Here is a 27,213-nt window from a genome sequence, read left to right on the forward strand (position 1 = left end):
CACAATGAAATGTGTCCTCTGCTTTTAACCATCACCCTTGGTGAGCAGTGGGCAGCCAGGACAGGCGCCCGGGGAGCAGTGTGTGGGGACAGTGCTTTGCTCAGTGTCACCTTGGTGGGTCGGGATTTGAACCGGCAACCTTCCAATTACGGGGCTGCCTCGTTAACCGCTAGGCCACCACTGCCCCTGTTTGTGGGTTGAGGCTGTTATAGCTTCAATTGGGTAGACCAATTCGATATGATTTTAGAATGGCATGTCATTAAAGTTCATGTGTGTAAGTTCTTGTCCAGGTGCATTCATTTCTTGCCAAATTCTTGTAAAAATGATAGGAGAGTCGGACTCAGGCACCCTAACAGTCCCTTTCCTGGATGGGCTCTGGCACCCATCATCCTAATATGTAATGAGCATTTACATTTACAGTATTTATCATTTACATTTACAGTATTTATCAGATGCCCTTATCCAGAGCGACTTACAATCAGTAGTTACAGGGACAGTCCCCCCCCCTGGAGCAACTTAGGGTTAAGTGTCTTGCTCAGGGACACAATGGTAGTGTCTTCTGGTTCATAGGTGAGTGTGTTACCCCAAGGCTACTACCACCCAACTCTTGAGCAATTTGCTCATATTTGAAATCAGCATGTATTTTATAATATATGTTAAAAATAAGATAAGATAAGAAGATCTTTATTTATCCAGAGGGAAATTCTTTTGTCAACAACATGCTCAATGCAGTAGGAAAAACAAGAGGAATAAATTATATTTACAAAAATTAGTACAATAGAGCAAATATCAGAAGTAGCTCAAGGCTCAATAACAATAATGATATTACTATATCCAGTGAAATGCCCGAGATAGTGCTAAGTGACATTATGCCATGGGTACAAGTGAGAGGGGGTAGCAGCGGCAGCATGTGCAGGGGGGTAAAAATTAACATTCAAAGACATCCAGGTGAGTGGTATTGCACATCTGAGTGAAAAAAACGTTTGTGTTTGAATAGCCCTGAAAAAATCACCTACAGAGCCAGGAAGAGTTATACAATCTGATAGCTCCAGGTAGGAAGGATTTCCTCTGCCGGTCGGTTCTGCATTTAGCGGCTATGGGTCTTTTTCTTCTTGTGCTCCGATGGGCCATTATGGAGGCATGCATGGGGTGAGAGGGGTTGTCCATGATACCAAGAAGCTTTTTCAGCATTCTTCTCTCATACACTTCCGTCAGGGTCTCCAGTCTGACACCCAGGACAGAACCAGCCTTTTTAAACAGCTTGTCCAGCCTATTTGCATCAGCTGTCCTCACCCCACTGCCCCAGCACAAAAAAAACAGAGTGCTGCAAAGAGCACTGCCCTTTCTTGAAGGCCGCATTGGTGTTTTTGGATCAGTCCAGTTTGCAGTCGATATGTACCCCCAGGTACCGGTAGTCTTTGACTACCTCCATGTCAGATCCTGTGATTGTGACAGGGGTGGAAGGAGGAGCATGCTTCCTAAAGTCCACGATCATCTCCTTTGTTTTTGTGATGTTAAGCTGTAGATGGTTTAGCTCACACCACTCAACAAAGCTGTCCACCACCTTCCTGTATTCCTCCTCCTGTCCATCTCTGATACAGCCCACAATGGCAGAATCGTCAGAGAATTCCTGCAGCTGACATGACTGAGACTTGTACCTGAAGTCAGACGTGTAGAGGGTAAAGAGGAAAGGTGATAGTACAGTCCCTTGCGGCGCCCCCGTGCTGCTCAAGATGTTGTCCGAGCGGCAGCTCTTCAGCTGGACATGCTGTGGTCCATTTGTTAAGTAGTCCATAATCCAAGCTGCCAGTGGGGCGCCTACCTGCATTTATGTGAGCTTATTCCCCAGCAGTGATGGTCTGATCGTGTTAAAAGCAATAGAGAAGTAAAAAAACAACAGCGTCCAAGTGAGAATGAGTCGGGTCCAGCAGGTAAATGATGGCATCCTCCATGCCAATACGAGGTCTATAAGCATGGCTCCACAGTCAGACGCAGCTGTTTCAGGATGAGTCTCTCCAGCGTCTTCATGACGTGTGAAGTCAGGGCCACTGGCCTGTAGTCACCAGTGGACGACGGGTTGGTCTTTTTGGGGACAGGAACTAAGCATGATGTCTTTCAGAGTGACGTGTTCTGGCCAACTTTGCTCATCTGTCATGAGTGCAGTCATGTTCTTGACTACAGCAGTGTAGTTCTCGACGTGAGGTGTCCTCCCAGATACGGACTTCTGCAGTCACTTCTGCCCGTAGTCGTGTACTCAATGGGCGTCTCCGACAAAACAGCGCCGCCTAGTGGTCAGAACTTGGATACAGAGATACAACAGCTCTGAACCTGAGCGTAAATTTCGGCCAAGTAGGTCAGCGAACACACACGAGGAATTCGAACAGTAAAGAACAACACACATTTCAAGAATAATACCACAAGTGTACATAGTGCAGTTGCAATGCTGCAGGTGTTTAGCAATTTAGCGGCTGTTTGCAGGGTTCTGAACACGAACAGAAACAAAATAAAACAGATATTAACGTAAAAAGAATTGTTTTTTTTTCCTCATTTATGTCCCTTCACCGAGACTAGCATTGGCCACAAGGCGCGCGTTGGTGTTGGTGACGGGCACGAGCTTTACGTCCTGCGTCACGACCACGTGCGTCCGCTGGCCAATAGGAGACGCCGCTGAAGCTCCCCCGTCTGATGGCGGGAAAACCGCGGCAGGTTCCGGGAGAGGAGGCTGCTGCTGGAGCTTTTAATCCGCCGCGCCGCTCCAGTCCGCAGTGACCGTGCCTCTGTCCGGGAAGCAGGGTGGGGACTCCGCGATGAGTCTGTTCAACCTGGAGCGGTTCCGCTTTCGGAAGGATGGGGGAGCTCCGCGTTCTCCCCCCGGCCCATGCTCGGATAAAGAGAATAAACCGGGTAAATTTAGCGCGCTGCCTCCTGATGGTGGTGAAGAAGCTAACCAGACGCTAGTGGGATTAAAATAACCGGGAAATTCATTATTTAAATTAAAGTGAGGCTGCATCAAGGTGAGAAAATGACGCCAGCGCTGTTCGCTTTTCTCCCCGCCGACAGTGAGCAGGAGAGCTGGCGGGGAGACCGAACCCAGGGGAGGCGGCGGTGTGCGCGACGGAGCGAAGGCCAGGTGAGCGTGGCAGCAGTGCGTCCCCGGTCCTTTAGAACGTTCGGGAATCACCAGAACCGTCACGGAATATGCCTGTTCCGGTGTTCTGTCGGCTTGTCCTACCTTGTCAGAATTTCCTACCGCAACATATTTTTATAGCGACTGTTCCTGCTAGCTGTACAAATGCGATGTACATAATAATTATACAATTATACTGTTGATAAACCAGTATGTTGTGATAGCTCAGAAACACCTATCACATTATCCCACCACCAGTGTTTTACCTGTTTGAATATAAATTTTGACAGTTCTGATAGCTAAGAAACACAAGTATTTGGTGCTATACTTACCGTTTTTTCCTTTAAGTACTCCAACTAAACTTTGAAGAAATGCGTTTATGGGCGTGCAGTTGCCATTGGTAGGATTTTTCGGTAAGGAGGAGGATGTATTGTATTCATCATCGCTGCTGCGGTCCAGACAGGGCTCTGGAGAGATGCCCAACATATGAACCAGGCTCATCATTCTTTAGCTGGAACATCGTTGTTTTTATTTTGTAATTTTTTTTTTTTTTTTTGACAGACCGAATGGATGCAGAGAGATGGATGAAGCGCAAGCAAAGCTGTCCAGACTGAAGGAGATGTTTCCACAGTGGAGCACAGCAGAGCTGCAACAGGTAAAACTCAGTTGTGTTCATACACTTCTTAACTATAATTTCACTTTAAATAGGATTTTTTTTATTTTTATTTTGAATCTAAATAGGATTTTTTTTGTATAGGTCATTGCTGATACAAGCACTTTGGATGGAGCAGTAGCACTTTGTCTGGTTCAGTTTGGTGATAAAGGTGCTCCTTGTTTAAGTTTTTGATAGGAATTTGAAGATATCGTGATTTATTTTGCAGTCAGTTTGTGTTATATGCTAAAATGCGGTTATTGTTCTATTACTTCTACAGATTTATCAAAATGCAGGAAGACTAAGGCTGTGTTAAGCGAAGATAAAGATGTGGTTCAGCCTAGCAAGAGGAGGAGAGCAGATTTGGTGAAGCACTTTTCAGATGAGGTCCATCTGGTCCCTATACTAAATGATTTGCCTTCAACCTCCATTCAATTTGGCTTTTTCTTCATAAAAAACTGATTCAGGAAAGTGCTACCGATGGGGCATGTTCTCTAGTGTTTGGTACGGAGCTGCTACCGTTCACGTGTAGTTTTCCAGCAGGCTACATCGAACATGTAGCAGATAACGCGGAGAAATTTATTGAAGTAGCTGACTAATATCTTGAATGGTTTCAGACCAATCAAATCGTCTCTAGAAGATCATGCATTAGTCCCGCCCACTTGTTCTGATTGGTCAGACTGACAGAGACGTAATTCATGATGCACGGAAATGCATTTAATTAATGAATGTTCGTGTTGAATTCAGGTTGTATTGAATTTATATTTTAATTTCCTATTTTAAACCAGTCATAGCATTACATTTTGTAAATGTATTTATCTAATTTATAAATTCGTTTGCATTATTTTACATTGCTCTTTCTACGATATGATAATTGCACATGGGCGCGTTACAATGGTTATGCTAAAATGATGTATTGTGCAGCATTAGTTGCACATGTTACAATGACGGGGATGCATCTAAACCAGCTAGAATGACAAAGTTATCGTGAGTGACCGCAATTATCGGGCTCATCCAATTTGTAAACATTAATGATCGTGTAGGGAAGCTATAAGACTCCAAGATAAAGAGTATTTAGTTTCTATTCAAGATAGAATCGCTGCTTTCTTCTTTTATATATTTATTTATGTACATTCGGAAGATGTCTGACCTTACACTAGCAAACATGCCCCATTCTTAGTGTGTACCACCTAAAATTGTTTTGAAAATGATTGCATTGTCATCAAATTATCATCCTTATATACAAGTTTTTTTGTTTGTTTAAAACAAGAAAAAAAAAATGTAGCCCTGAACGTTTGGTTTAAGTTTGAGTGGGAGGTGTATTATGATTATACTGACCTCCATTTTTTTACCTCGATTTTGATCAGTGTTTTACTTTTAAGAATCAGGATATTTATAGAAAAAAAAATCTAGCTATATGGTGTATGTGTGTGCAATATATAGATTGATGGGCTAATTAAAACTTTGATTAATTACAGTCTGAGGAATCGGATGGTTCTGATTCTTCTGATGATGACTGCACAGAGCCTAGCTTGGAAAAACAGAAGAGCCTCGTGAGGAGGTTGAAGCGAAAGCTGCCGGACCTGGAGAATGCAGTATGATGTTTCATTCCCAGTATTGCTGTGGTACCCAGAGAACTATGTTTTGCCATTTGTCATCTGCAATCTGGGTTTTCATCCAGGTGCTGAGGGATGTTCTTCGTGAACACGACTGGAACTATGAAGATGCTTTAGGGTCTCTCCGCATGTTTTCAGGTAAGTGTTTACTCTGGCATCAACCTTGAAGATGTCTGTATTTACTGTCTGCTTCATAACTTATATTTCTCCAATGTTTATAATCTCTCAAAGACTCCAGCTCCTCGGAAAGCAAGAAAACCAAACCAAAGCACTCCAGCAAAGTTGCAAAAGACTCCCAGGCTGAAGCAGTGAAGCAAGCCAACAAATCCAGTCTCTCCCAGTGGCTGTTAAAGGTCCCGAGCAGCGTGTCTCTCGAAGAGGCTCCAAACCCGAACGGCTCATTCAAAGCAACCAAGCCCACCAAAAGAAAGAGGGATGGCCATGCCTCACCACAGCAGGACAGTGCCTCTGATCCGCAGTCCAGCTGCAGTGAGGGCGAGGATTCGTCAGACGGGTTCGATTTGGACGACGAGGGCCGTATCAGACCTGAGCTAAAGAGCGATGTCCTACAGTTCCTCCAAGACGCCTCACTGGACGAGCTGACACTCATATCTGGTTGCTCGTTGAAGAGGGCCCAGAAGATCATTTCACTGAGGCCCTTCAATTCTTGGAAGGTCCTGGTGAGTTCACATTCTTTCATATGGCCCTGTTATCTTAAAAATAGTTAATCAGCCAGGCACCCAGTCAATGGTTTGTCGGTCTGGGTCAGTTATTCATTTAGTTTTTCCCTAAATGTCTTTCTTTATTACAATGTCAGATGCAGGTTTGTGTTATGCAAATACTGTGATGTAGTATTGTCACTTCAGAAAAATATTTTCAGTCTGATTGGTCATATCTGGGTATAGGTCTTTTCATTCTGTGTAATGTCTTTGATTTGAAATGTCACAGCATCTGGGGGGGTGCAGAATTGTATGTGCACTGAGGTTACCATGTTACTACCATGATCGTTAACAGCAACACACCCAAATGGATAATCAAATGACTCTACGTGATGCATGGGACATTTTGATGACACCAGGGTGGCAGTGGTGGCCAGCCATACAAGTTTGAAATCTTGCCATGTGATGCACGGGACACGGAAAACTAGTCTCACTTGTTAAATTCCACAATACAATTCTGCGAACTCTATAAACATTCAGACAAAACTATCGCACCAAATATTTTCATGTATAATGGGTGTTAAAACTCAATAAAAACCACTTTGAGATGACCAAGATGGTGTGATGCACGGGACAATAATGTCACTGGTATAAAAGCTACACAAGTGCTGTTACGTTTAACATATGATAGGCCGTATTAAGAGTTAAAATGTGGTGCATTGTATAAATATTTTAATTAAACCTGATGAACCATTCAATATAACATATATTAACTGAACCTTGAATGTCTGTGTTATGATAAATTGCTTTGAATTTCATTGAAATTAGTAAAACATTTTCCATTGTGAGAGGTAACTATTTAAAATGTCAGCAAAGCAGTCAGTGTTTTAAATGCATTGAAATGAAATGACGTGTCACACTACTTAAGTACCCATCTTACATCTTAGGACAAGTAAAAGTGCAAATCTAGATTTTTTTTTTTTTTTTTTTTTTTTTTTTTTTAGCATTTTAGTTTCATTTTTTTAGAGACTCTCTAGATTCAGGAGGGGAAGTTCTGGGACTACTGGTCTAGGGATTCTTAAGTGATTGCTGCCCTGTCTCGTCGCTCCACGTGTTGCCCTCAGGCGTCTGTGTTTGATAAGGAGAACGGCCTGTCCCTGGACCTGGTGTCAGGCTGTCAGGTGGTGCTGAAAGAGAGGCAGGTGGTGCGCCAGCTCATGGGAAAGTGTGAGGGAATCGCCCGGAAAATGCAGAAGGACGTCACTGGGGTCATCAAGAGGGGCGTGGGCTCAATGAAACAGCCTTCGGTCCTCAATCGCAGGTGTGAGTCCACCTGTGTCCTGCTGATGTCTGGTGAAGCAGATTACAGATGTGATCATTTCTAATCTAGACAGTGTGGCAAATTAAAAAAACATTTTTAAATAACTTTGCCAGCTTCAAGTTGCAGCCTTACCAGCTCATTGGTCTTAAGTGGCTCATTCTCCTGCATCAGCACAAGTTGAGTGGAATACTAGCAGATGAGATGGTGAGTTTTATTTTTTTATTCATTTATTTAATTATTTAAACTTGTACGAACATTTTACTCACTGATTTTGTTCAGATTCTTTCACTGTAGTGGATTGAAGGGGACATGGGTGATTGCACCATTCTTCTATTTAACAATGTATACCTTGAGTAACGCTGACACCGTCTACAGGTATCAGCTTTATTAGTATAGTCTGGTTCCACTGAGGTGTTTATTATGGCCTGTGTGTGTACAGTACAGGCCAAAGGTTTGGCCACAGAGCAAAGGTGGCTATTTTGAAGAAACTAGAAAAACATGTTTTCAGTAATTTCACCTTTTTTTGTTAAGTACGTAACTCCACATGTGTTCATTCATAGTTTTCATGCCTTCAGTGAGAATCTACCAACGTAAATGGTCATGAAAAATGGTCAATGTTTCTTACTATGAAAAGAACAAGACCGCATGAATTTACCTACATAGCAAAACCTACTAACTAGTGGTTATTATAATAATAATAATAATGATGATAATTCATAACTTTCCCATTAGGCCACTGCGACCTCACTCACTCTTTGTTTGCTTGGGCTTGGCAGAGAATATTAAGTTGACTGAAGAACTGTCTTCCAGGGTCTGGGGAAGACCATCCAGGCCATCGCGTTCCTGGCTCATCTTTACCAGCAGGGCGAAGAGGGTCCTCACCTCATTACCGTGCCCTCCTCCACTCTGGGTAAATATGACAAGAGCCAAATACTGTCCCTCTCATCACTCCAGCGCTGCCATGACCTTCATGTTCATCTCCACCTTTCTATAGATAACTGGGTTCGGGAACTGCAGCTGTGGTGCCCCAGTCTGAAAGTGCTTGTCTACTATGGTTGGTTATTTCATACTAGAAAAAGAAAAGCCCTTTTTTCCAAGTTTTTTTTTTTTTTAACTCTTTAATTTTTTATTGGTTTTATAGGATCTGTGGAGGACCGCAAGTACCTGCGCAGAGATATTCTGGACAAGCAGGTGGATTTCAATGTCATAGTGTCCACGTGAGTACAGACTCTGTCTCAAAGAACTATAGTGTCGCCCCGAGGAAAATGCTTTAAATTTACAGCTTAATTTTTACCTGCTTGTTTCATTTTGATGAATCCCAGTGGCTGATTGCTAAATTGGATTAATTCAGCTCTCTGTTAATGAAATTAGCAGTGTTGTATTTATTCTGATCATACTGGGGATGTTGATAAATCTTTCCCTGAGTCTTCTGATGAGGTCAATTCTTTCTGATGAAGCTGTTTTTTCAGATTTTGTCTATGATCCATTAAATAGAAGGATCAATAATTATATAACCACATCTTAATTCCAATTCGAGATCAGTAGGCAAAATTATTTAAAATGAATACAACATAATTCTGATTCAATGAATCATTTCATTATTATTTTGAAGGTCTTTATGACCTCTCTTCTGTTTTTGGGAATAATGCTACTCCCATTATTCCACTTTTTTGATTCTCCACTACACATTTATTACTTACAAACATGCAGGTATGTTACTTACTCTTTGCAGGTATAACCTCACCATCGGGAATGAAAGTGACCGTAGTCTCTTCCGCAAGCTCAAGCTGAGCTACGCCGTATTTGATGAAGGTCACATGCTGAAGAATATGAGCTCCTTGCGTTACCGCCACCTCATGGCCATCAATGTAAGTGCATGTGTGTGCAGGCAGAGCTACTGGACAATAAAAATGAATGATTTTACAGGCATAATGGGTTGCATTTTATCCATTTAGTTTAATTAATTTCTTTTAACACTACAAATCTAGTCCTAGGAATTATTAAATTAAGATTTGAATAGTGGGCTCTGCTGCATATCAAACCGAGCACTTTCTCAACCAGTAATCAGCCAAGCACCAGCGGGCGAAAGAATTACAGCTCTAGTCCCAAAGTCATTCAACCAGCTTCTCTGATGGTACGAGCAAAAATGCAGGAATTTTGCGCCACACGTGGCTGTAATAACGAGCAAAAGAAGATTCAATGCATAGAATTAAATCTTGTATGCTACGAAATTTATTTTGACAAATAACGTTATTCATGTTACAGACCAGAGGATCTGTCCTCGCTCTCTCTCTCGCTCTCTCTCTCTCTCGCTCTCATATATATATATTGTATATTTAGTTCATCGTCTATAGTTCTTGGTAAATCCTCAGTGTATGGACCTGCCTTCTTTTTATGATCTTTTCCAAATGAGCAGGTAAATGGACCTTCATACTAAATATAAAAGTGACGTCTGTCTGCAGGCACAGCACAGGCTGCTGTTGACAGGGACACCAATGCAGAACAATCTCCTGGAGCTCATGTCTCTGCTCAACTTTATCATGCCGTCCATGTTCTCCAGCAGCACCAGTCAGCTTGCTAAGATGTTCTCGTCGGTAAGAGAAGAGGTTTTCAGCAATCTGCCGAATATGACCCCATGAGGACTGCCCTGTAACTTCCTGTCAATGGTGCTTGTTTCTCAGAAATCTTCAGAGGAGGAAAGCAGCTTTCACAAGGACCGCATCACCCAGGCCAAGCTCATCATGAAGCCCTTCATCCTTAGGAGGGTAAAGAGCGAGGTAAGAGCCGGTCCTCATCCTCTTCTGTTCTCGTCCACCTGCTCGCTCTCATTTTTCACTCTGCTTCATTATATTTTATACCTCCTGTGCATTTTTATTATTCTGTCAGGTCCTGAAGCAGCTGCCACCAAAGGAGCAGAGAGTGGAATTGTGTGGTATGAGTGACAGACAGAAGCAGCTCTACACATCTTTGTACAGAAAGCTCAAATCCAGCAAGACTGAAGGAAGTATGTGTGTTCGGACTCTATTACAAAGTAGAAGCGGCTCTCCCTCTCATCCGGTTTACTTTTCCTCCACCTGCAGAGAAGGAGCTGTGTAATGTGATGATGCAGTTGAGGAAGATGGCCAACCACCCGCTGCTACACCGTCAGTATTATACTGCTGACAAGCTGGCTGCCATGAGTCGAGCCATGCTGAAGGTGTGGCCCTCATCTTCACGTCTATTATCTAGGGGTGTTGAAATTAATCCCATAATCGATGCACTGAGATCCAGACGTGGACTGTTCTGCCTCGATGTGGTGCAGAACATAATCCATTATATCGGAATGACGTGATTGGTGATTTTCTGGCGGCGGTATAAAAATTCTAGTTAAAAGTCGTGCCGGTAATGACTGTGGCGGCCGCTCCGGGTAGGAGTTCAGCCTCGTAAACACGGATATTAAACTCCAAATTAACGCCCTCTGAACGCCATTCCTCTGGATTTCGGCAGAAATTACCTGCTGAACACCATGTGGATGCTTTGATTTGCTCCAATCAGCGCCTGGTTCAGACATCCATTAGACAGCCTTAATATTTGAAAACATAATGGAGAAAAACTGATGGGATGCATCATGATCGATAATCGTAAACGAATCGTGAAACCAGTGAAGGGTCAAACTTCTACTATTATCCAACACTTACTATTACCCAGGGCACTTTCTGCTGACTGACAGGGATGTTGTGTTTTTTTTTTTTTTTTTTTTTTTCCTAGGAGCCGACACACTTTGATGCCAACCCTGCTCTGATCCAGGAGGACATGGAGATGCTCTCTGACTTCGAGCTGCACAGCCTTTGTCTGCAGTACCCCTCTCTTCAGAGCTACCAGCTGAGCACCGAGCTGCTGCTGGACTCGGGCAAGTTCTCTCTGCTCACGCGACTGCTGGCGTCCCTCAAAGAGAAGGTATGAAGGACTCCAGTTTTATCCGTATGTTCACGCTTTTTCCTGTTCGCTGGGGAACCTGAGAGAGTTTGATCCACAGGGAGACAGGGTGGTTCTCTTCAGCCAGTTTACAATGGTGCTGGACATCATAGAAATCTTCATGAAGCACTTGAATCACCAGTATGTCCGGCTGGATGGATCCACGCCCATGGCCGACAGGTGAGTAAAGATGCCTCAGTTCAATAAGCATTTATAAGCAATTTTTAATATCTTACTTTTTACTCCAATACATTCTGCAAAATGCCATTATTCTTAATAAAAATGGACATAAAAAACAGAATACAGAAATGTGGAAACAGATGACAGCAATATGTCTAAATATCTGTTTTTTGTTTTTGTTTTCTGAATTTATGCAAATGCGAGTTCTTATTAGTCAATCAGATTTATTCAGTTTGTGCACAGTCATACATATGCAGCATAGTAAAGTAAACTAATTTATTAACCAGTTTAATTCAATTTTTATTACAATGTTTTGACCTTCTGACCATTTTATTAAACATCAGTGTCTCTTTTGAAGTGATGAGCCATGATTGCCTGGTCTTTTCACATAAAGTTAAAGCAAGAAAAGTAATGAAAAGATGAGAGTGAAAGTGATTGTCACATGTGATACACAGCAGCACAGCACACGGTGCACACAGTGAAATTTGTCCTCTGCATTTATCCCATCGCCCTGAGTGAGCAGTGGGCAGCCATGACCGGCGCCCGGGGAGCAGTGTGTGGGGACGGTGCTTTGCTCAGTGGCACCTCAATGGTACCTTGGCGGGTCGGGATTCGAACCGGCAACCTTCTGATTACGGGGCCGCTTCCTTAACCACTAGGCCATCACTGCCCCAGATGATGCCAGATGTACATGCACTGATTTATTAGGTTATATCAACATATTTAAATGGGATATCAGTATCCTGAGCTCTTTATTATCATTAAGCAGCTGCCAATGTTCCAGAGCTCCCTGATTTAACCAAGCTCAGCCGTTCTGAAGGACTGGGAGGTTTTACAAGAAATCACAAGTCTTACATGAGTAAACATATCATGCCTTCAATTATGTGTAAGATTGCTCCCCAAACCAGCATACCATCTTTCATCAAAGCTTCATTTGCTGATGTGAGTTCAGATTGTTTGCACGGAAGCTTTTAAATGTCTCCACCTGTTTACCCAGGATTGGACTCATTGACAGCTTCAACAATGACAAGGAGATCTTTGTGTTCCTGCTGTCAACTCGTGCTGGTGGCCAGGGCATCAACCTGGCGACAGCCAACATTGTGATCCTGCACGACATCGACTGCAACCCGTACAATGACAAGCAGGCAGAGGATCGCTGCCACCGCATGGGCCAGACCAGGTTGGTGCTGGAGAACTTGCGACGTTTTCCATCGTGTGACATCATTTGATGGTTTTTAATGTTTTTAAAAATGTGTTCTGTATTTCACACTATACTGCTGTGTGTTTCAGAACAGTGCAGGTAATAAAGCTGGTGAGTAAGGATACGATTGAGGACTGCATGCTGCGCGTGGGCGAGGAGAAGCTGAAACTGGAACAGTGCATGACTGCTGCTGAGCAAGGTGAGTATGGGAATATATATATGGAAATATTGTCATGGAACATGAATTTGAGTCAATGAAGTAGATTTTTTTTTATTTACCAATCATTGGGAAATATAGATTTCTGTAAGAACACACAATATTCCTCTTTTAGGTGAGGAGGGATCCATGCCTGAAGATATGGCCTTACTGCTCAAGGTCTCTCTGGGTCTCTGACATCATGATCATCATTTGTTGGTTTCTGGACAGCCCAAGTATTACCCAGAATTCTACATGAGACTTGTATGTCTACCTCCGTGTCCTGCTGTATTGGAAAATGGTGCTAGTGTTCCTGCAGGTGATGGATTACTCCGCATCTCGGCTTTTCTGAAAGCACTTCGTCTCTGCAGAAGACCACGAACAAAAGTTTCATGATCGTTAGACGACCAAGGAAAGTCAGTGTGCTCTTGTTAGTGTGGATGTCTTACTGTACGTGTTCATGTTTTAATAAGGAAATAAACAATATATGTTACTGTTGCAGTTTGTGCCATCCTTTTATGTGGGTAACAAGAGGCAAATAAAATAGTGTTAAACCATTCTTCATACTGTTATAAAAAATATCTTGCCTACTGCAGTCTTTTAGTAAGACCCTATGAAATCAGTTTTGATTTTTTTTCTAAATTCAGTTTTTTTTTTTTTTTGCTAAATTTCTCCTGAATTCCATGTTTTCTGTCAAACATATTTATTCACCTAAAAACTGGTTATGGAGTGTGGGGAAAAATAACCTGCAATATGACAAATCACATTTAATCACTTCAAGGTGCTTGGGCCATTACAGTTTGCTTTTGTAAACATTTACATGTAAATAATATGTGCATTCATGCAAAGAATGATTTCACAATTTTACATGGTTACTTTTGTCAAATAAAAGTGCTTCACGCTTGTCCTCCACATAAAACCATAGCAAATAAATAAACATTGTGGAGAACCCTGCAGCCCAGCCAACTCAGGACCAGTATCTTCTCCCTCGCATCACCAAACCATCTGTAGCTGTTCATACGCTGCCATCCATCTAGAAGAATAAATACATCAACAAAACTGCACTTTCCTTCGCTCCTCTCCTTACAGCTCCGGCGATACGCAGCTCTGCAACATCGTGCGCGCGCTTTCGGGTGGGCGGGGCTTCAGAGTGACGTCAGTCCCGCCACGTTTCAAAATAAACATCCGGCACCACAGTGGATCTGCAGCCAGACGTGTTGACGCGTGTCAGGTTACCATGACTACTGTAAACAAAACACAGAGTCCTGATTGGCCGAGGAGCTCTTAATGAAACAATACAGACTTAAAAACTTTCAGTTGCTTGCCAACCACATGACTTGACTGCTTGCGGCTGCTCGCTTTCAAGACCCCAAAAGCCTTTAGCGATTATCACCACTTTCTCCACTGATCGTTTTTATTGCTAATTGTTGGTTTTATTCCTCCTGTTGGTTAAGTTAACTTTACTAATTTATTAGTGTTAGCTTCTTATCGTTTATTACAATTTTAACTTGCAGGATACTGTTGTCGTGTTATTGTGTATTAACACTTTTTTTTCAGCACCATGAGCGCTCCTCCCCGAGACGAACTCGGGCTCCACCGGGCTGAAGAGCCCTGGAGGCCGAGAAGGATGATGGCGACGCGCGGCCTTGTGAGCGGAACGCGGCGGCTGCTGCTCCACCTCCGCACGGCGCTGAACAAGATCACCGAGCGCAACTTCCACCGGCAGGTGGAGAAGGTGGCGGCGCTCAACATCACCACCAAGGAGCGGCTGCTGCTGGTGGTCGACGCTGTGCTGACCAAGGCCGTCACGGAGCCCACGTTCTCCGGGGTCTACGCCCGGCTGTGCGCCGACCTGCAGCGGCTCCGCGTCCCCGGAACCTCCGCGACCTTCGCCGGCCTCCTGCTGAGCCGCGTGTGGAGGGAGTTCCGCGGGGAGCCGGGACGGGCAGGCCGAGCCCCGCAGCGCCAACTGGGGCTCGTCAGGTTCATCGCGGAGCTCTTCCAGGTGGACCTGTTGGCGGAGACCATCGTCCACAGCGGCATCCAGCGGCTTCTCCAGGACCCCACCGCGGCGAGCCTGGAGTGCCTGTGCGGCCTGCTGCCGCGCGTCTGCCACGCCCTGGAGAGGTCTCGCGTGGAGCGCTACCTCCAGGAGGTGGAGGAGTTCGTGGGGCCGAGGAGGAGGAGGAGGACCTCGTTCCAGCTGCGCTTCAGGCTGCAGGACACGCTGGACGAGTGCAGCCTCCGGCTCCGCAGGCAGGACAAGGCGGTGAAGAGCAGGGGGCGTCCGGTGGAGGGAACGCGGCGGTGCGCCATGGATGAAGTGGAGATGGTGCGCAGGCCGGTACATGCGCGTCTGGGCCCGAGAACAGCGCCATGCTGCGTTTAAACGCTCCACCCCAACCCTGAGTGGGTCGAGGGATTATTCCGCCCTCATCTGTGGCCCACTCACTACCCTATTTCCACCAAATCATCGTGGTTACTGGGCAGGGTGAAGTGGAAATTGGTGAGTATCGCCCTGGTCCTCCAACTGCAATTAATGTGAGTGTAATGTTCTCTCATTTCTTTCTACAGGTGACTTGGGAGCAGCAGTCAGCTGGAGCGACATAGACAGAAGAAGCGAGCTCTTCCAGAGGACCAGGAGGAGGAGGAGAGGCAGATTGGGACTTGAGAACCACTCACCAGAACAACATGGGGTGGCATTTGGCCTGCTGACTAAAACGAACAGGTAAATTCCCTGTCATGTCCCGCCCCAAACACTTTCTGCCGTGATGTTTCTGATCAGGTCTGATTTTATTTCTGGCTGTGTGTTGCAGGATGTTTGTTCTTTTAACAGTTTCAACAAGAGGTTCCATCAGGGATGCATCAACTCTCCAGCCGGGGACAGAGAATAGCTCAAAGAAGTGTTCTCATTGTTTTTTTATTTCATTGTATTGAAATGCCCTTTTTTATACTTTCTTTATATTTTTGCTGTATGTTCAATTGATCGTATTAAAACTGTACATAGTTCTGTTTTGAATTACATTATTTTAATTATATTGCTGTTGCTTAATTGCTGTATAATAAATTTTTCAACTTTTTATATGGGTCAATATAATTTCCCCATTTATATTTTCAATTTAAATATGAATTCATAAGAATGTCTTTAAACACATGAAATGTTGATTTAGGTTTGAGATTTTTTTTAATGCTCAAAGATTCCTTATCTGACAATTATTTTACATTTTATGAAACACAATTTTATTTGACATAATATTCATCAGGATTTGTGTGTGTTTGGTTTATTTGAAATTGTGCAATAAATTGTCTCTCCACAGTTACACGCTGACTGGTTATTGTGTTTAAATGTGTCTCTGTTAAAGAGGAGGGGAATTTACTGTTTATTCAGGGGAGTTTATTCTGCAGATTTTAAAATGTAAAAGGGCAGTGGTGACCTAGCGGTTAAGCGGCCCCATAATCAGAAGGTTGCTGGTCGAATCCCGATCCGTCCCACACGCTGCTCCCCGGGTGCCTGTCGTGGCTGCCCACTGCTCACCAAGGGTGATGGTTAAAGCAGACACATTACATTGTGCCACCGTGTGCTGTGCTACAGTCTATCACAATGACAATCACTTCACTTTCACACAATAGTGCAAGCAAGTACAAGACGACAAAACACAAGAAAGTGTTCACGCAGTCGCGCACCATCATCTGCTGCTGTAGTTTCTCCACAAGCTGAGATTTGGTTCTTCTCATCATCCTACAGAGAAACTGGAAATGAAAAAATTGTAGATTGATTTAAATACATTTCAAAATAGTTTAATTCATTTGCATTTTCCTGAATAAAATAAGTATTTGATCCCCTGTCAATGATCAAGATTTCTGGCTCCCAGTTGTATTTTATACAGGTAATGAGCCGGAGTCCTTCGATCTAGCAAATCCTCAGTGATGCTTAAGTGTGGCTTCTTTTTTGCATTGACCGGCGTCTCTTGGTTGTCAGGGGTCCCAGGGACGGGTCCTCCTGCTGTGTTCTTCCTATCTCCCTCCCTCAGGTTAATCGGGATGCTGGTAACAATAATAATCTGGTTGGAAGAGGCAAAGCAGTCTAGCCGCATCCCACCAGCAACACAGAACGTGCGTTCCCCAAAATCAATATGTGCGCTGGATTTTGCAAAAAGTCCACATACAAAAAGTTTAGATCACGGTCCTTCAGAATCAAAATACAGCATGTTTAAGGTCGCCTAACTTAAACTGCAGTCCACCTGCACTGTCCCCATCACCAATGTTAATGACCGCTGATCTGCACGAGGACAGACAGTCCAAGATTCAGACCAGTGGATCTCTTTCCTGTTCTGGGGATGTCGGGTGGGGATGTCCAGACTTGGATTGGGCCTGGGAACAGGACCCATAATCTTTAAACCTGCTTTCATCCAGACCATCTGATCACACATGCACACAGTAAAAAAAGATTAATAAAATAGTATAACTAATTAATCGTCTTGTGTATAAAACGGAACCAGAATGAAATAATTAATTATCCAGGGTACAAAGACGTCCAAACTCACATTATTCAAGCTTTCCCACAGGTCACTGTTCACTGTGTGCTGGTAATTGTAATGTTTCAGGGAATTACTTTTTCCCTCATGGGAAATAAAGCAGAGTGATAAAATGGGGCATGTAGTGAAATAAAAGCACCTTTTCATTTGGGACATTATCAGACATCTCCTCAATCTGGGAAGGGTTTTCTACTGGGGTGGACACTGGGTGGGAAGAGCCCAGACAGTCCACCTCCATTGCCATGAAACACTTTCCTAGGAAATAGTCCTCCTGTTTAAGGCAGAACGCAAACGTTCATCTAAACTACACACAGTACCGTGTAAAACTCACTTTTTATAATGAATGGTGATGACTGAACTCACCACTTGCAGCTCAGGGTTGGTAATATGGACAGATACAAACTCCATAAACTTCTCTCAGCCAGAGATCATCCCACCATTTCATGGTCACCAGGTTACCGAACCACTTAGGCACACAAAACCATTTTTTAAAAGTGCTATTATTAATAATGATTCTTATTGTATCAAGCTTTTGATGAACCCCAACCTGGTGAGCTAAATCACGGGCAATGATCATGTTGATGACCAGCTTGTCAGATGCAGAAGAGTAACGCGGTCTCCCTGTATGTTGTTAAACCCCAGTTTTCCATGGCACCGGCCTGAAAGATATAAATAGAGAAGTTATCAAATAATTATATAATTTACCTGGATTAATAGCCGTTTAATCGCCATGACCCACTTACAGCAAACATAATGTAAATATATATGGTGATTAAACGGCTATTAATCCAGGTAATTTATATAATAAATTATATAGGTAAATTATATATATATAAAAAACACCATGTTGCGTTTTCCGTACCTGCAAATCCGCGTTTAAAAAGCTCCTCGTCGTTCACGTTGTGCGTCACCACGTGTCACGTCGTGCGTTGATTGGCTGTAAAGACACGTGACACGACTGCGCATAAACAAGCAAAGTATGTCTGGGCAGCCAGAAAAAACAGAGATCTGTACCTGGTCGTGCTAATTAATAAGCTCAGCCGTTCTGAAGGACTGGGAGGTTTTACAAGAAATCACAAGTCTTACATGAGTAAACATATCATGCCTTCAATTATGTGTAAGATTGCTCCCCAAACCAGCATACCATCTTTCATCAAAGCTTCATTTGCTGATGTGAGTTCAGATTGTTTGCACGGAAGCTTTTAAATGTCTCCACCTGTTTACCCAGGATTGGACTCATTGACCGCTTCAACAATGACAAGGAGATCTTTGTGTTCCTGCTGTCAACTCGTGCTGGTGGCCAGGGCATCAACCTGGCGACAGCCAACATTGTGATCCTGCACGACATCGACTGCAACCCGTACAATGACAAGCAGGCAGAGGATCGCTGCCACCGCATGGGCCAGACCAGGTTGGTGCTGGAGAACTTGCGACGTTTTCCATCGTGTGACATCATTTGATGGTTTTTAATGTTTTTAAAAATGTGTTCTGTATTTCACACTATACTGCTGTGTGTTTCAGAACAGTGCAGGTAATAAAGCTGGTGAGTAAGGATACGATTGAGGACTGCATGCTGCGCGTGGGCGAGGAGAAGCTGAAACTGGAACAGTGCATGACTGCTGCTGAGCAAGGTGAGTATGGGAATATATATATGGAAATATTGTCATGGAACATGAATTTGAGTCAATGAAGTAGATTTTTTTTTATTTACCAATCATTGGGAAATATAGATTTCTGTAAGAACACACAATATTCCTCTTTTAGGTGAGGAGGGATCCATGCCTGAAGATATGGCCTTACTGCTCAAGGTCTCTCTGGGTCTCTGACATCATGATCATCATTTGTTGGTTTCTGGACAGCCCAAGTATTACCCAGAATTCTACATGAGACTTGTATGTCTACCTCCGTGTCCTGCTGTATTGGAAAATGGTGCTAGTGTTCCTGCAGGTGATGGATTACTCCGCATCTCGGCTTTTCTGAAAGCACTTCGTCTCTGCAGAAGACCACGAACAAATGTTTCATGATCGTTAGACGACCAAGGAAAGTCACTGTGCTCTTGTTAGTGTGGATGCACTGTAAAAAATGTCCGTAAATTTAACAGTAAAATACCGTATAAATGCTACAGGATACAACCGTATTCCTGAAAACATGGGATAACCGTAGAATTTACAGTGCAAAACCGTAATCAGTTTTACAGAGTAAGACCTTACATTTAACAGTTAAAAACATACGAAAATACGGTTTATTGCAGGAAAATTAACAATATACTGTATTATCCATTACAGAAAAGACATGAATTTCATGTTTTTTACATGTGCAAAAATGTGTTTTTGGAACATTCTTGTGTGAAACTCATGGCATCACATGTGAAAACCCATGAGATAACATGATGTTATTAAACCTGCTTGTGTTGATTTCAGTCAATGCTCTCTAAAAAATGTCATGAAGAAAAGCGTTTCAACATATTCATGCCTTGTAATCTGTACACATTGGAAATGTATAAGTAGTTACTTTACTTTACTTTACTTTATTTAGCAGACGCTTTTATCCAAAGCGACTTACAAGAGGAAGACACCAGCAATTCTCGTTCGATTTCAATAGATTTCTATAGTAGTTGTTATCATAAAATATTGTATTGTAGTGTTTTAAAGAACCACTCCTCTGGACTGGAAACGTTCTAAGGGTGTACTCACACTAGGCACGGTTGCCGAGTACGAGTCTGGCCTGCACTCACATATGCTTTCAGCACGCTTACGTCATCAGGGTGGGCGGGGTTTCAGGAGAAACAGGAAGAGCGGCGCTCTCGCTGATCGCATTCGGTTGGCTAGATGGTTTGATGCCGTCGACAGCGTAATACCATTGGAATTTATCTTTTTCGTCTGCAGAGCTGCCAGATTTAAGGTGCATCCCACACCTTTAAATACTGTGCCTGCAGTATTTTAACCTTGTCTCGGCACTGTTCGGTGGTTCTTTGGTATCCCCGATGAAGAAGATAATCCCGTATTTTGCAAAACATATCGGAGTTTTTATGCGTTTTGTCCACCTGTTGTTGTATGCTCTCATCTGCCCAAATTTCCAACAAACATTGCACCTTTCCCTTTCCCCGCCATGTTGGTTTTGGAACGTCGCAAAAACGTGACATCACGCGTACTGTTCCGTGCTTCAGCACGGTTAGCGCTCACACTTCATGCAAACCGCGCCCGGGCACGGCTCGGAGCACTCACACTAGTCAAACGAGCCGCGCTTTGGTGGTCAAACGCACTCGGGCACGGTTCAAACTGCCTAGTGTGAGTACACCCTTGGTGTATGTGAAGAGCTCTCGTTTGAATTAAGTAAAGAAGTTATTTCTACAAGACGTTTCCTGCAAGCCGTCCTCCCTCTACACCCCGACATGACACATGCTTAAAGTACAAATCAGCCTTTAGTCAACATGCTAATAACCAGAAAAGATTGTAACTTTGTGCGCTATTCTTATGTTAAAATTGTGTGTTTTGATAGGTGTGTCCTGTCTGTGTCCAGTGTATTGTTTTGCTGTAATTAGCAGTGGTTTTACTTTTTAAGGGTGTGTGAAACGAAATCTGAAATTCTACGCTCTGTTTTGTCTCTGCTCTCAGGAATTAGTTGAAAGTATTTGAAAGATAACCGTTAAGCATCGTCCAATCATGATAAAATTGCGCCTTGGACAAAGAATTTGATTGGCTGAGCTCTCATTGGCGCGGAGCGTTTGCGTTTCAGCATGTCGGCAGTGGACAAGTGGCGAACGATTATTGCTTTGACTGAGCAGAACTACAAACTGGTGGGAATGTGAAGTAATATAAATGTGTCTGGGCAAATTGGTAAGTTGAATTAAATTGTTTGAAGAAGTGTGTGGTTTTAAACACGAGTAGCATGTACCCTGTTTGTGGCGCATTATTATATATCTTCGCAGCGCATGTAAAACTTAGTAAGATTTGCAAGCACGATGTGAAACAGCATTTAGGTTGTTAAGTTAAAGGGACTCTTTTGTGCATTGCAGGGGACAATTTGGGGTCTCATAATATCGGTGGATTCACAGAAAATTTCAGTTTTTCTGAATATTTCTGCAGGTATTGCCGGATAACACGAACAGATTTTCAAACAGATCCAAATGCATGTGGACCTCAGCGCACTCTTACAGTCTGAAGAACAACAAAACGCTGAAGGTATAATATTTGACTCAATTTTTAATTCATTAAATTACTTCAATGTTTGTGTGCCTGGCCTGCCACCTTGTTTAGGCCATGACATTTTTGAGGGTATCCTTTCCTATGATTTAGGCCTTTACCTGAAGTACTTCATAAAGTAGAAAAAGTGGTTCACTTATTCAATTCTGAATAGACTCATTAAGAAATTTAAGTACAGTGGCTCTGATGCATTGAGTAAGCTATGTGCAGTAAACTCCAATGGAGTAAAGCTTTCTGGTCAGGCTATTCAGAACTGGAATTTTCTAAGACTTCTTCCTGTGATCATGTGTGACAAGGTGAAAGAGCCCACAGATGATGTTTGGCAGTTGACCCTTCAGCTAAAAGACATTGTGGAGCTCATTTGTGCACAGAAAATTTCATTGCCAGAGGTTGCGTACCTTGACGTTCTTATCCAAGAATATCTTGCTTGTAGATTTTCTTTCTTTCCAGGACATAGGTTAAAGCCTAAGCATCACTACTTGCGACATTACCCTGCACTGATTTTAAAGTTTGGTCCTTTGATCAGGTTGTGGACAATGCGCTTTGAAAGTAAGCACAGTTACTTTAAAAGATGTGCTAGGAACTTAAAGAATTTCAAAAACCTGTGCTCCACTCTCTCTGAAAGGCATCAAATGTACCAGGCCTATCTGTCAGAAGGGTCAATGTGTGATCTAAGTTTGAGGGAAATGCACTGCATTTTACCCAGAGCTGTATGGTGATTCTGTTAAAGATGCAATAAGGCAGATTGGATTTACAGAGAATACCAAAGTCCCAGCAGAAGTAATGTACAGGGGTACGTTATACAAAACATTTTTTGGTTAATTTATAATTTATGTGAATTATTATTTTGGTTGTTTTTCAGAAATGGGTGATTCAGAGCTAAACACTTTAAACATCAGCAATGCCATTGATGCTGTATTACCTGAACTCTCAATCGCAACTAAAAAATCTCTTGAGGACACCTTAAAGTCACTTGGAGTGGAGTCCCCAGAAGATTCAAGCCAGGAAATTTATTTCTGTTCTAAAGGAGACCAGTAAGTCCAAGTATTTGTTTCCATTACAAAAAAGGGATGGTTTAATATTAAAATAAAAATTCTGATTGTTCCAAAATGTGTATACATTTCTTTTTCTGCTAAACACAAAGGAAGATATTTGGAAGAATGTCAGTAACCAAGCAGATCTCATTCCCATTTACTGCCTGTTTGGTTACTGGCTTTCTTACAAATATCTTCCTTTGTGTTTAGCAGAACAAATAAATGCATACACGTTTGGAACAATCTGGGAGTGAGAAAGGATGACAGAATTTTCATTTTTGGGTGAACTATCCCTGTAATGGTCAGACATAATTATTACTTTTGTTACCTAAAAGTAGCAGTTTTGTTTTTTTGTTGTTATTTTTGGTTATTTGTTCTGTTTAATACATTTTATTTTAACAGTGAGGCAAAATATTAGTATGTCTGTTAAAGTAACTGTACAACTGTAAAAAGTTTGTCTGTAATTTACTTACTATCTTGTCATTCTAAATGAACACCTGGTTTTGAATAACAATAGGGCAACAAACTATTCCTGGTCCAACTAAGTACGTACCTATGTCTTTTTTTTTTTTTTTTACAGCACAAATTTCTGAAAGAGGAAGTGAAGGTTCTCATGAAATCTACATACTAGAGTCAACGAAAAGATATCAACAAAGGAACAGACATGAAAACCCTTACTGAAGAGTGGCCATTTTTGTTTCAGGAAAGTGGAATGGAAGTGCACTTTAAAGACCTCACAGGGATACCACTTAAAGAGATCTTCCTAAACAGCATTGACACAAAGGGAAACAGGCTGTTGAACTTCATGAGGAATGTTTGTGCAACCAGGAACAAGCATGTCTTACGGGCTGTCACAAAACTTCAAGTTTTGAGAGGACAGACAAATGGTTGATTCTTCTACTTCTCAAAATTCTTGACTTGATTCTTCTACTTCTCTCCTATTTTGATGAGAAAGAGGCGCTCCTTCTTCATTATGTAGAAGAGACAAGCCTTGAAAAGGATGAAGAGTTGGGAAACTTGCCTGTGACCCCTTGCATCATTGTCTGTGGTAAGTTTAAGTTTTATTCATATACAGTAACACCCTCAAAGCTTTAATGATTAAATGTTTATCTATAAAGTTGAGTTTATATATTTTAACAGTGGTGGTCTGTGCCTCCTCTTCTGGAAAGACACCTGCTTAACCCTCAACTCTGATTTCACAATAATATTAAGTGAGTATCTAGCAAACACAAGTGTCTCTTTTATCATGAACCCTATGTGAAATAGTTTTTCAGTGCAGTACAAAATAAACTGCAATTTGTCTAACAGTCATATTTGCAAATACTCTATTACCTTGCTACATGTACATAACTTCATTGCATTGAAATGTATCCACAGGACCCTCCTGCTATGCTGCTGATCGATTCATGCTCAGTGTGGACCGCAAGATTGTGAATGATGACATCACTACATTCATCGCTGCTGTTAGCCTAATGTTCGGCAGTTATTACTGTTTCAACGTTCACCACCCTACTGAATTGGCATCAGTGCTTGAATTTTTGCAAAGGTATGTAGAGACACCTAGTACCTCACAAAAGTGAGAACATCCCTTACATTTCAGCAATTATTTTATCTTCTTAAGGGACAATACTATAAAAATAAAATATGGGTATATTTTAGAGTAGTCAGTGTGGTGTTTGTATTGCAGTATATATGTTCGGTCCACTGAAAATAACTTTACATACATACATTAATATCAAAATAGCTGGCAACAAAAGTGAGTACACCTTATGTTTTACCAGATTTATGTTGTTTAACCATGCAAAGCCACATGTCCTCTTTATCATGTTCATGTTTTTGTCTGCTTGACAGGACCATACAAGTTTGTGTATCTTGTTTTGGAGAAGTTAAAATTTGGTGCTTTTAGTACGATTTTCTCATACAATTGAATGTTCAACATGGCACCTTATAGCAAAGAACTCTCTGAGGATTTGAGAATTAAAATTGTTGTTCTCCACAAAGATGGCCTAGGCTGTGAGATTATTTTCAGGCTTCTGAGTGTAACCCACCTTGCAAAACCTCTGTATGACCCTGACAACTGTACTGTAAATCGGTGTCAGATTGTTACCAATATTATAGCCTATAGCCTTGCTCATCTTTGTGGAGAGCAACAATTGTAATTCTCAAATCATCAAAGAGTTCTTTGCTCTAAGGTGCCATGTTTAACATCCAGTGGTTGGTATGAGATAATTGGACTCAAATCACCAAATTTTAACTGCTCTAATACAAGATACACAAATTTGTATGGTCCTGTCAAGCAGGCAAAAACATGAACATGACGAATAGGACATGTGGCTTTGCATGGTTAAACAACATACATCTGGTAAAACATAAGGTGTACTCACATTTGTTGCCAGCTATTTTGACAATAATGGCTGTATGTTAAGTTATTTTCAGAGGGCAGGAAATCTATACTGCTATACAAACAGCACATTGACTGCTCTAAAAATATATCCATATTTCATTTCTATAGTATTGTCCCTTAAGAAAATATACTAAAATAATTGCTGAAATGTGAGGGGTGTACTCACTTTTGTGAGACTGTGTATGTGGCTCCATTTACAGAGGTTTTCAATGTTGTTTTTTCTTTTCAAGGTGTTTTTTCATCATCAATCCTGAAAAGGGCACAAAGGTGGTGGAAAAGAAGAACAAAAAACAACTCCCAGTGAACCCAAGAGTCTTCACCTTAATCTCTGACCTTTCGGATTACAAGTGGCGAGAGACATTGTAAATGGCCTGCAAAGGTGCCCAGCAACTTGTGTTGTTCCTTGTTCTGCTTTAGTAGTTATTAATGTAAATGTTCGACTTAAACTTTACCTATCTAACTAAAGTGTCAGTTAGATAGCGGAATCTAAATTTTAAATGCATAGTCTTGACCGATTTCTTGTCTGATTTTAAGACTGATCAGCAAATCCCGCCTCCATGTGAACCCGAGAGTTATTACACTTATACAAGACTTGTCTGACCATGAATGGTGCTCACAGTAAGACTGTTCGATGATCCACCCTCTCTCACTCATCCGCCCACAAACATACATACATACAGACACAAACATGCACAAAAACATGCATTGCACACACACACACATACATATACACACACACATGTTCAAGCATGCATACACATACACACTCTGTAGAATATGTACTCTCTCTCTCTCACATATACACACACACAGACACACACACACACACACACATATTAATGATCTATAGTATGGTTCATCTTTGATGATCCTCTCAAACACATACTCCCCTACATGCAGTCATATGCACACACACACACACACACACACACAGGGGGAGAGAGAGAGAGACTCACTCTTACACAGGCATATGTACTCTCTCACACACACACACGATTCTGATGCTCTTGTGAACCAATGTTCTTAAGATAATGTTAAGTTTGATGGTTCTGAGGTAGTCTTGTGATTACCGAAAGTTGGGCTTTGATTCTTCATTGTTTATGACAATGTCACACACACACAGAGAGAGAGAGAGACACTCACTCTAACACAGACATATACTCTCACACATGAAACATGTTTTATTCTGATGCTGTGTGAACATGTTTTATTCTGATGCTGTGAACCAATGTTCTTGAGATAATACGTTTGACGGTTCTGTGGCAGCCTTGTGGTTAACTAAAGTTGGGCTTTGTTTTTACAATAAAGTCTGTGTGGTTAACAGAATATCTGTGACATGCCTTTATTTCTGTTCCAATATAGTAGTCCTATAATAATGGTGATTTTGTAGTAAAATACTGTGTATGTTTTAGTGAAATCAAATGGGTTTTGATGTCCAATGTAAAAAAAAGTCCCGTAGTTTTTACGGAAAAAAACTGGCAGCTGGGGTTACCAGAACAATTCCGTAAAATATACAACAAAACAGTAATTGCTTTTACCAAATAACATGTACATTTTACAGTTTAAACCAGCATATAACACACTGGACTTCTGTTATATTTACTGGTTTATACTGTAAAATTGACATGTTGTTCAGAATAACATGTACATTTTACAGTTTAAACCAGCATATAACACACTGGACTTCTGTTATATTTACTGGTTTATACTGTAAAATTGACATGTTGTTCAGAATAACATGTACATTTTACAGTTTAAACCAGCATATAACACACTGGACTTCTGTTATATTTACTGGTTTATACTGTAAAATTGACATGTTGTTCAGAATAACACGTACATTTTACAGTTTAAACCAGTAAATATAACAGAAGACCAGTGTGTTATATGCTGGTTTAAACTGTAAAATGTACATGTTATTCAGTAAAAGCAATTACTGTTTTGTTGTATATTTTACGGAATTGTTCTGGTAACCCCAGCTGCCAGTTTTTTTCCGTAAAAACTACGGGATTTTTTTTACAGTGTGTCTTACTGTACGTGTTCATGTTTTAATAAGGAAATAAACAATATATGTTACTGTTGCAGTTTGTGCCATCCTTTTATGTGGGTAACAAGAGGCAAATAAAATAGTG

The 27,213-nt window shown here is 41.8% G+C and overlaps 2 protein-coding genes and 2 long non-coding RNA genes across 8 annotated transcripts; all 4 read left to right on the forward strand.

The window, feature by feature from the left end:
- The first annotated feature begins 2,698 nt into the window (after window positions 1-2,698).
- On the forward strand, window positions 2,699-13,329 carry smarcad1a (SNF2 related chromatin remodeling ATPase with DExD box 1a). Its single transcript, XM_028996302.1, has 23 exons — window positions 2,699-2,904; window positions 3,061-3,130; window positions 3,689-3,782; window positions 3,885-3,951; window positions 4,060-4,166; window positions 5,258-5,374; window positions 5,461-5,533; window positions 5,627-6,075; window positions 7,179-7,375; window positions 7,489-7,579; window positions 8,186-8,285; window positions 8,370-8,429; window positions 8,517-8,592; window positions 9,108-9,243; window positions 9,838-9,969; window positions 10,057-10,152; window positions 10,262-10,379; window positions 10,456-10,571; window positions 11,123-11,311; window positions 11,391-11,509; window positions 12,507-12,689; window positions 12,800-12,909; window positions 13,043-13,329. The coding sequence occupies exons 1-23, from the start codon at window positions 2,808-2,810 to the stop codon at window positions 13,102-13,104; spliced, it is 2,859 nt and encodes a 952-aa protein (XP_028852135.1). The 5' UTR covers window positions 2,699-2,807; the 3' UTR covers window positions 13,105-13,329.
- Window positions 13,330-14,222: 893 nt separating this feature from the next.
- Window positions 14,223-15,986, forward strand: LOC114799874 (eukaryotic translation initiation factor 4 gamma 3-like). Of its 2 annotated transcripts, XM_028996786.1 has the most exons (3): window positions 14,223-15,412; window positions 15,481-15,634; window positions 15,723-15,986. In XM_028996786.1, exon 1 carries the CDS (start codon window positions 14,468-14,470, stop codon window positions 15,293-15,295), a length of 828 nt encoding a protein of 275 aa, XP_028852619.1. In that variant the 5' UTR covers window positions 14,223-14,467; the 3' UTR covers window positions 15,296-15,412; window positions 15,481-15,634; window positions 15,723-15,986. The 2 variants fall into 2 exon arrangements, with proteins under 2 accessions (XP_028852619.1, XP_028852618.1); XM_028996785.1 differs by having other exon boundaries at window positions 14,223-15,634.
- A 2,715-nt stretch (window positions 15,987-18,701) lies between these two features.
- LOC114800184 (uncharacterized) lies at window positions 18,702-19,502 on the forward strand. Its single transcript, XR_003751345.1, has 3 exons — window positions 18,702-18,852; window positions 18,963-19,072; window positions 19,206-19,502. It is a non-coding gene; the product is annotated as an uncharacterized LOC114800184 (long non-coding RNA).
- A 718-nt stretch (window positions 19,503-20,220) lies between these two features.
- On the forward strand, window positions 20,221-26,407 carry LOC114799798 (uncharacterized). Of its 4 annotated transcripts, none has more exons than XR_003751270.1 (8): window positions 20,221-20,342; window positions 21,056-21,277; window positions 21,457-21,622; window positions 22,506-22,677; window positions 23,258-23,725; window positions 23,818-23,888; window positions 24,055-24,223; window positions 25,312-26,407. It is a non-coding gene; the product is annotated as an uncharacterized LOC114799798 (long non-coding RNA). The 4 variants fall into 4 exon arrangements; XR_003751271.1 differs by lacking the exon at window positions 20,221-20,342 and having other exon boundaries at window positions 21,192-21,277; window positions 21,527-21,622; window positions 25,312-25,460; window positions 25,616-26,407; XR_003751272.1 differs by lacking the exon at window positions 20,221-20,342 and having other exon boundaries at window positions 21,192-21,277; window positions 21,527-21,622; window positions 23,258-23,284; window positions 23,381-23,725.
- Window positions 26,408-27,213: the final 806 nt, after the last annotated feature.

The sequence above is a fragment of the Denticeps clupeoides genome, chromosome 11, assembly GCF_900700375.1.
Source record: "Denticeps clupeoides chromosome 11, fDenClu1.1, whole genome shotgun sequence".
Classification (NCBI taxonomy): domain Eukaryota; kingdom Metazoa; phylum Chordata; class Actinopteri; order Clupeiformes; family Denticipitidae; genus Denticeps; species Denticeps clupeoides.

Excerpts from the sequence above, each read along its gene's own strand:
- smarcad1a (XM_028996302.1), top strand. The coding sequence starts at position 2,808 with ATGAGTCTGTTCAACCTGGAGCGGTTCCGCTTTCGGAAGGATGGGGGA. Across the intron at positions 7,580-8,185 it reads GAATACTAGCAGATGAGATG|GGTCTGGGGAAGACCATCCA; the intron begins GTGAGTTTTATT and ends ACTGTCTTCCAG. Across the intron at positions 10,380-10,455 it reads ATCCAGCAAGACTGAAGGAA|AGAAGGAGCTGTGTAATGTG; the intron begins GTATGTGTGTTC and ends CTCCACCTGCAG.
- LOC114799874 (XM_028996785.1), top strand. The coding sequence starts at position 14,468 with ATGAGCGCTCCTCCCCGAGACGAACTCGGGCTCCACCGGGCTGAAGAG.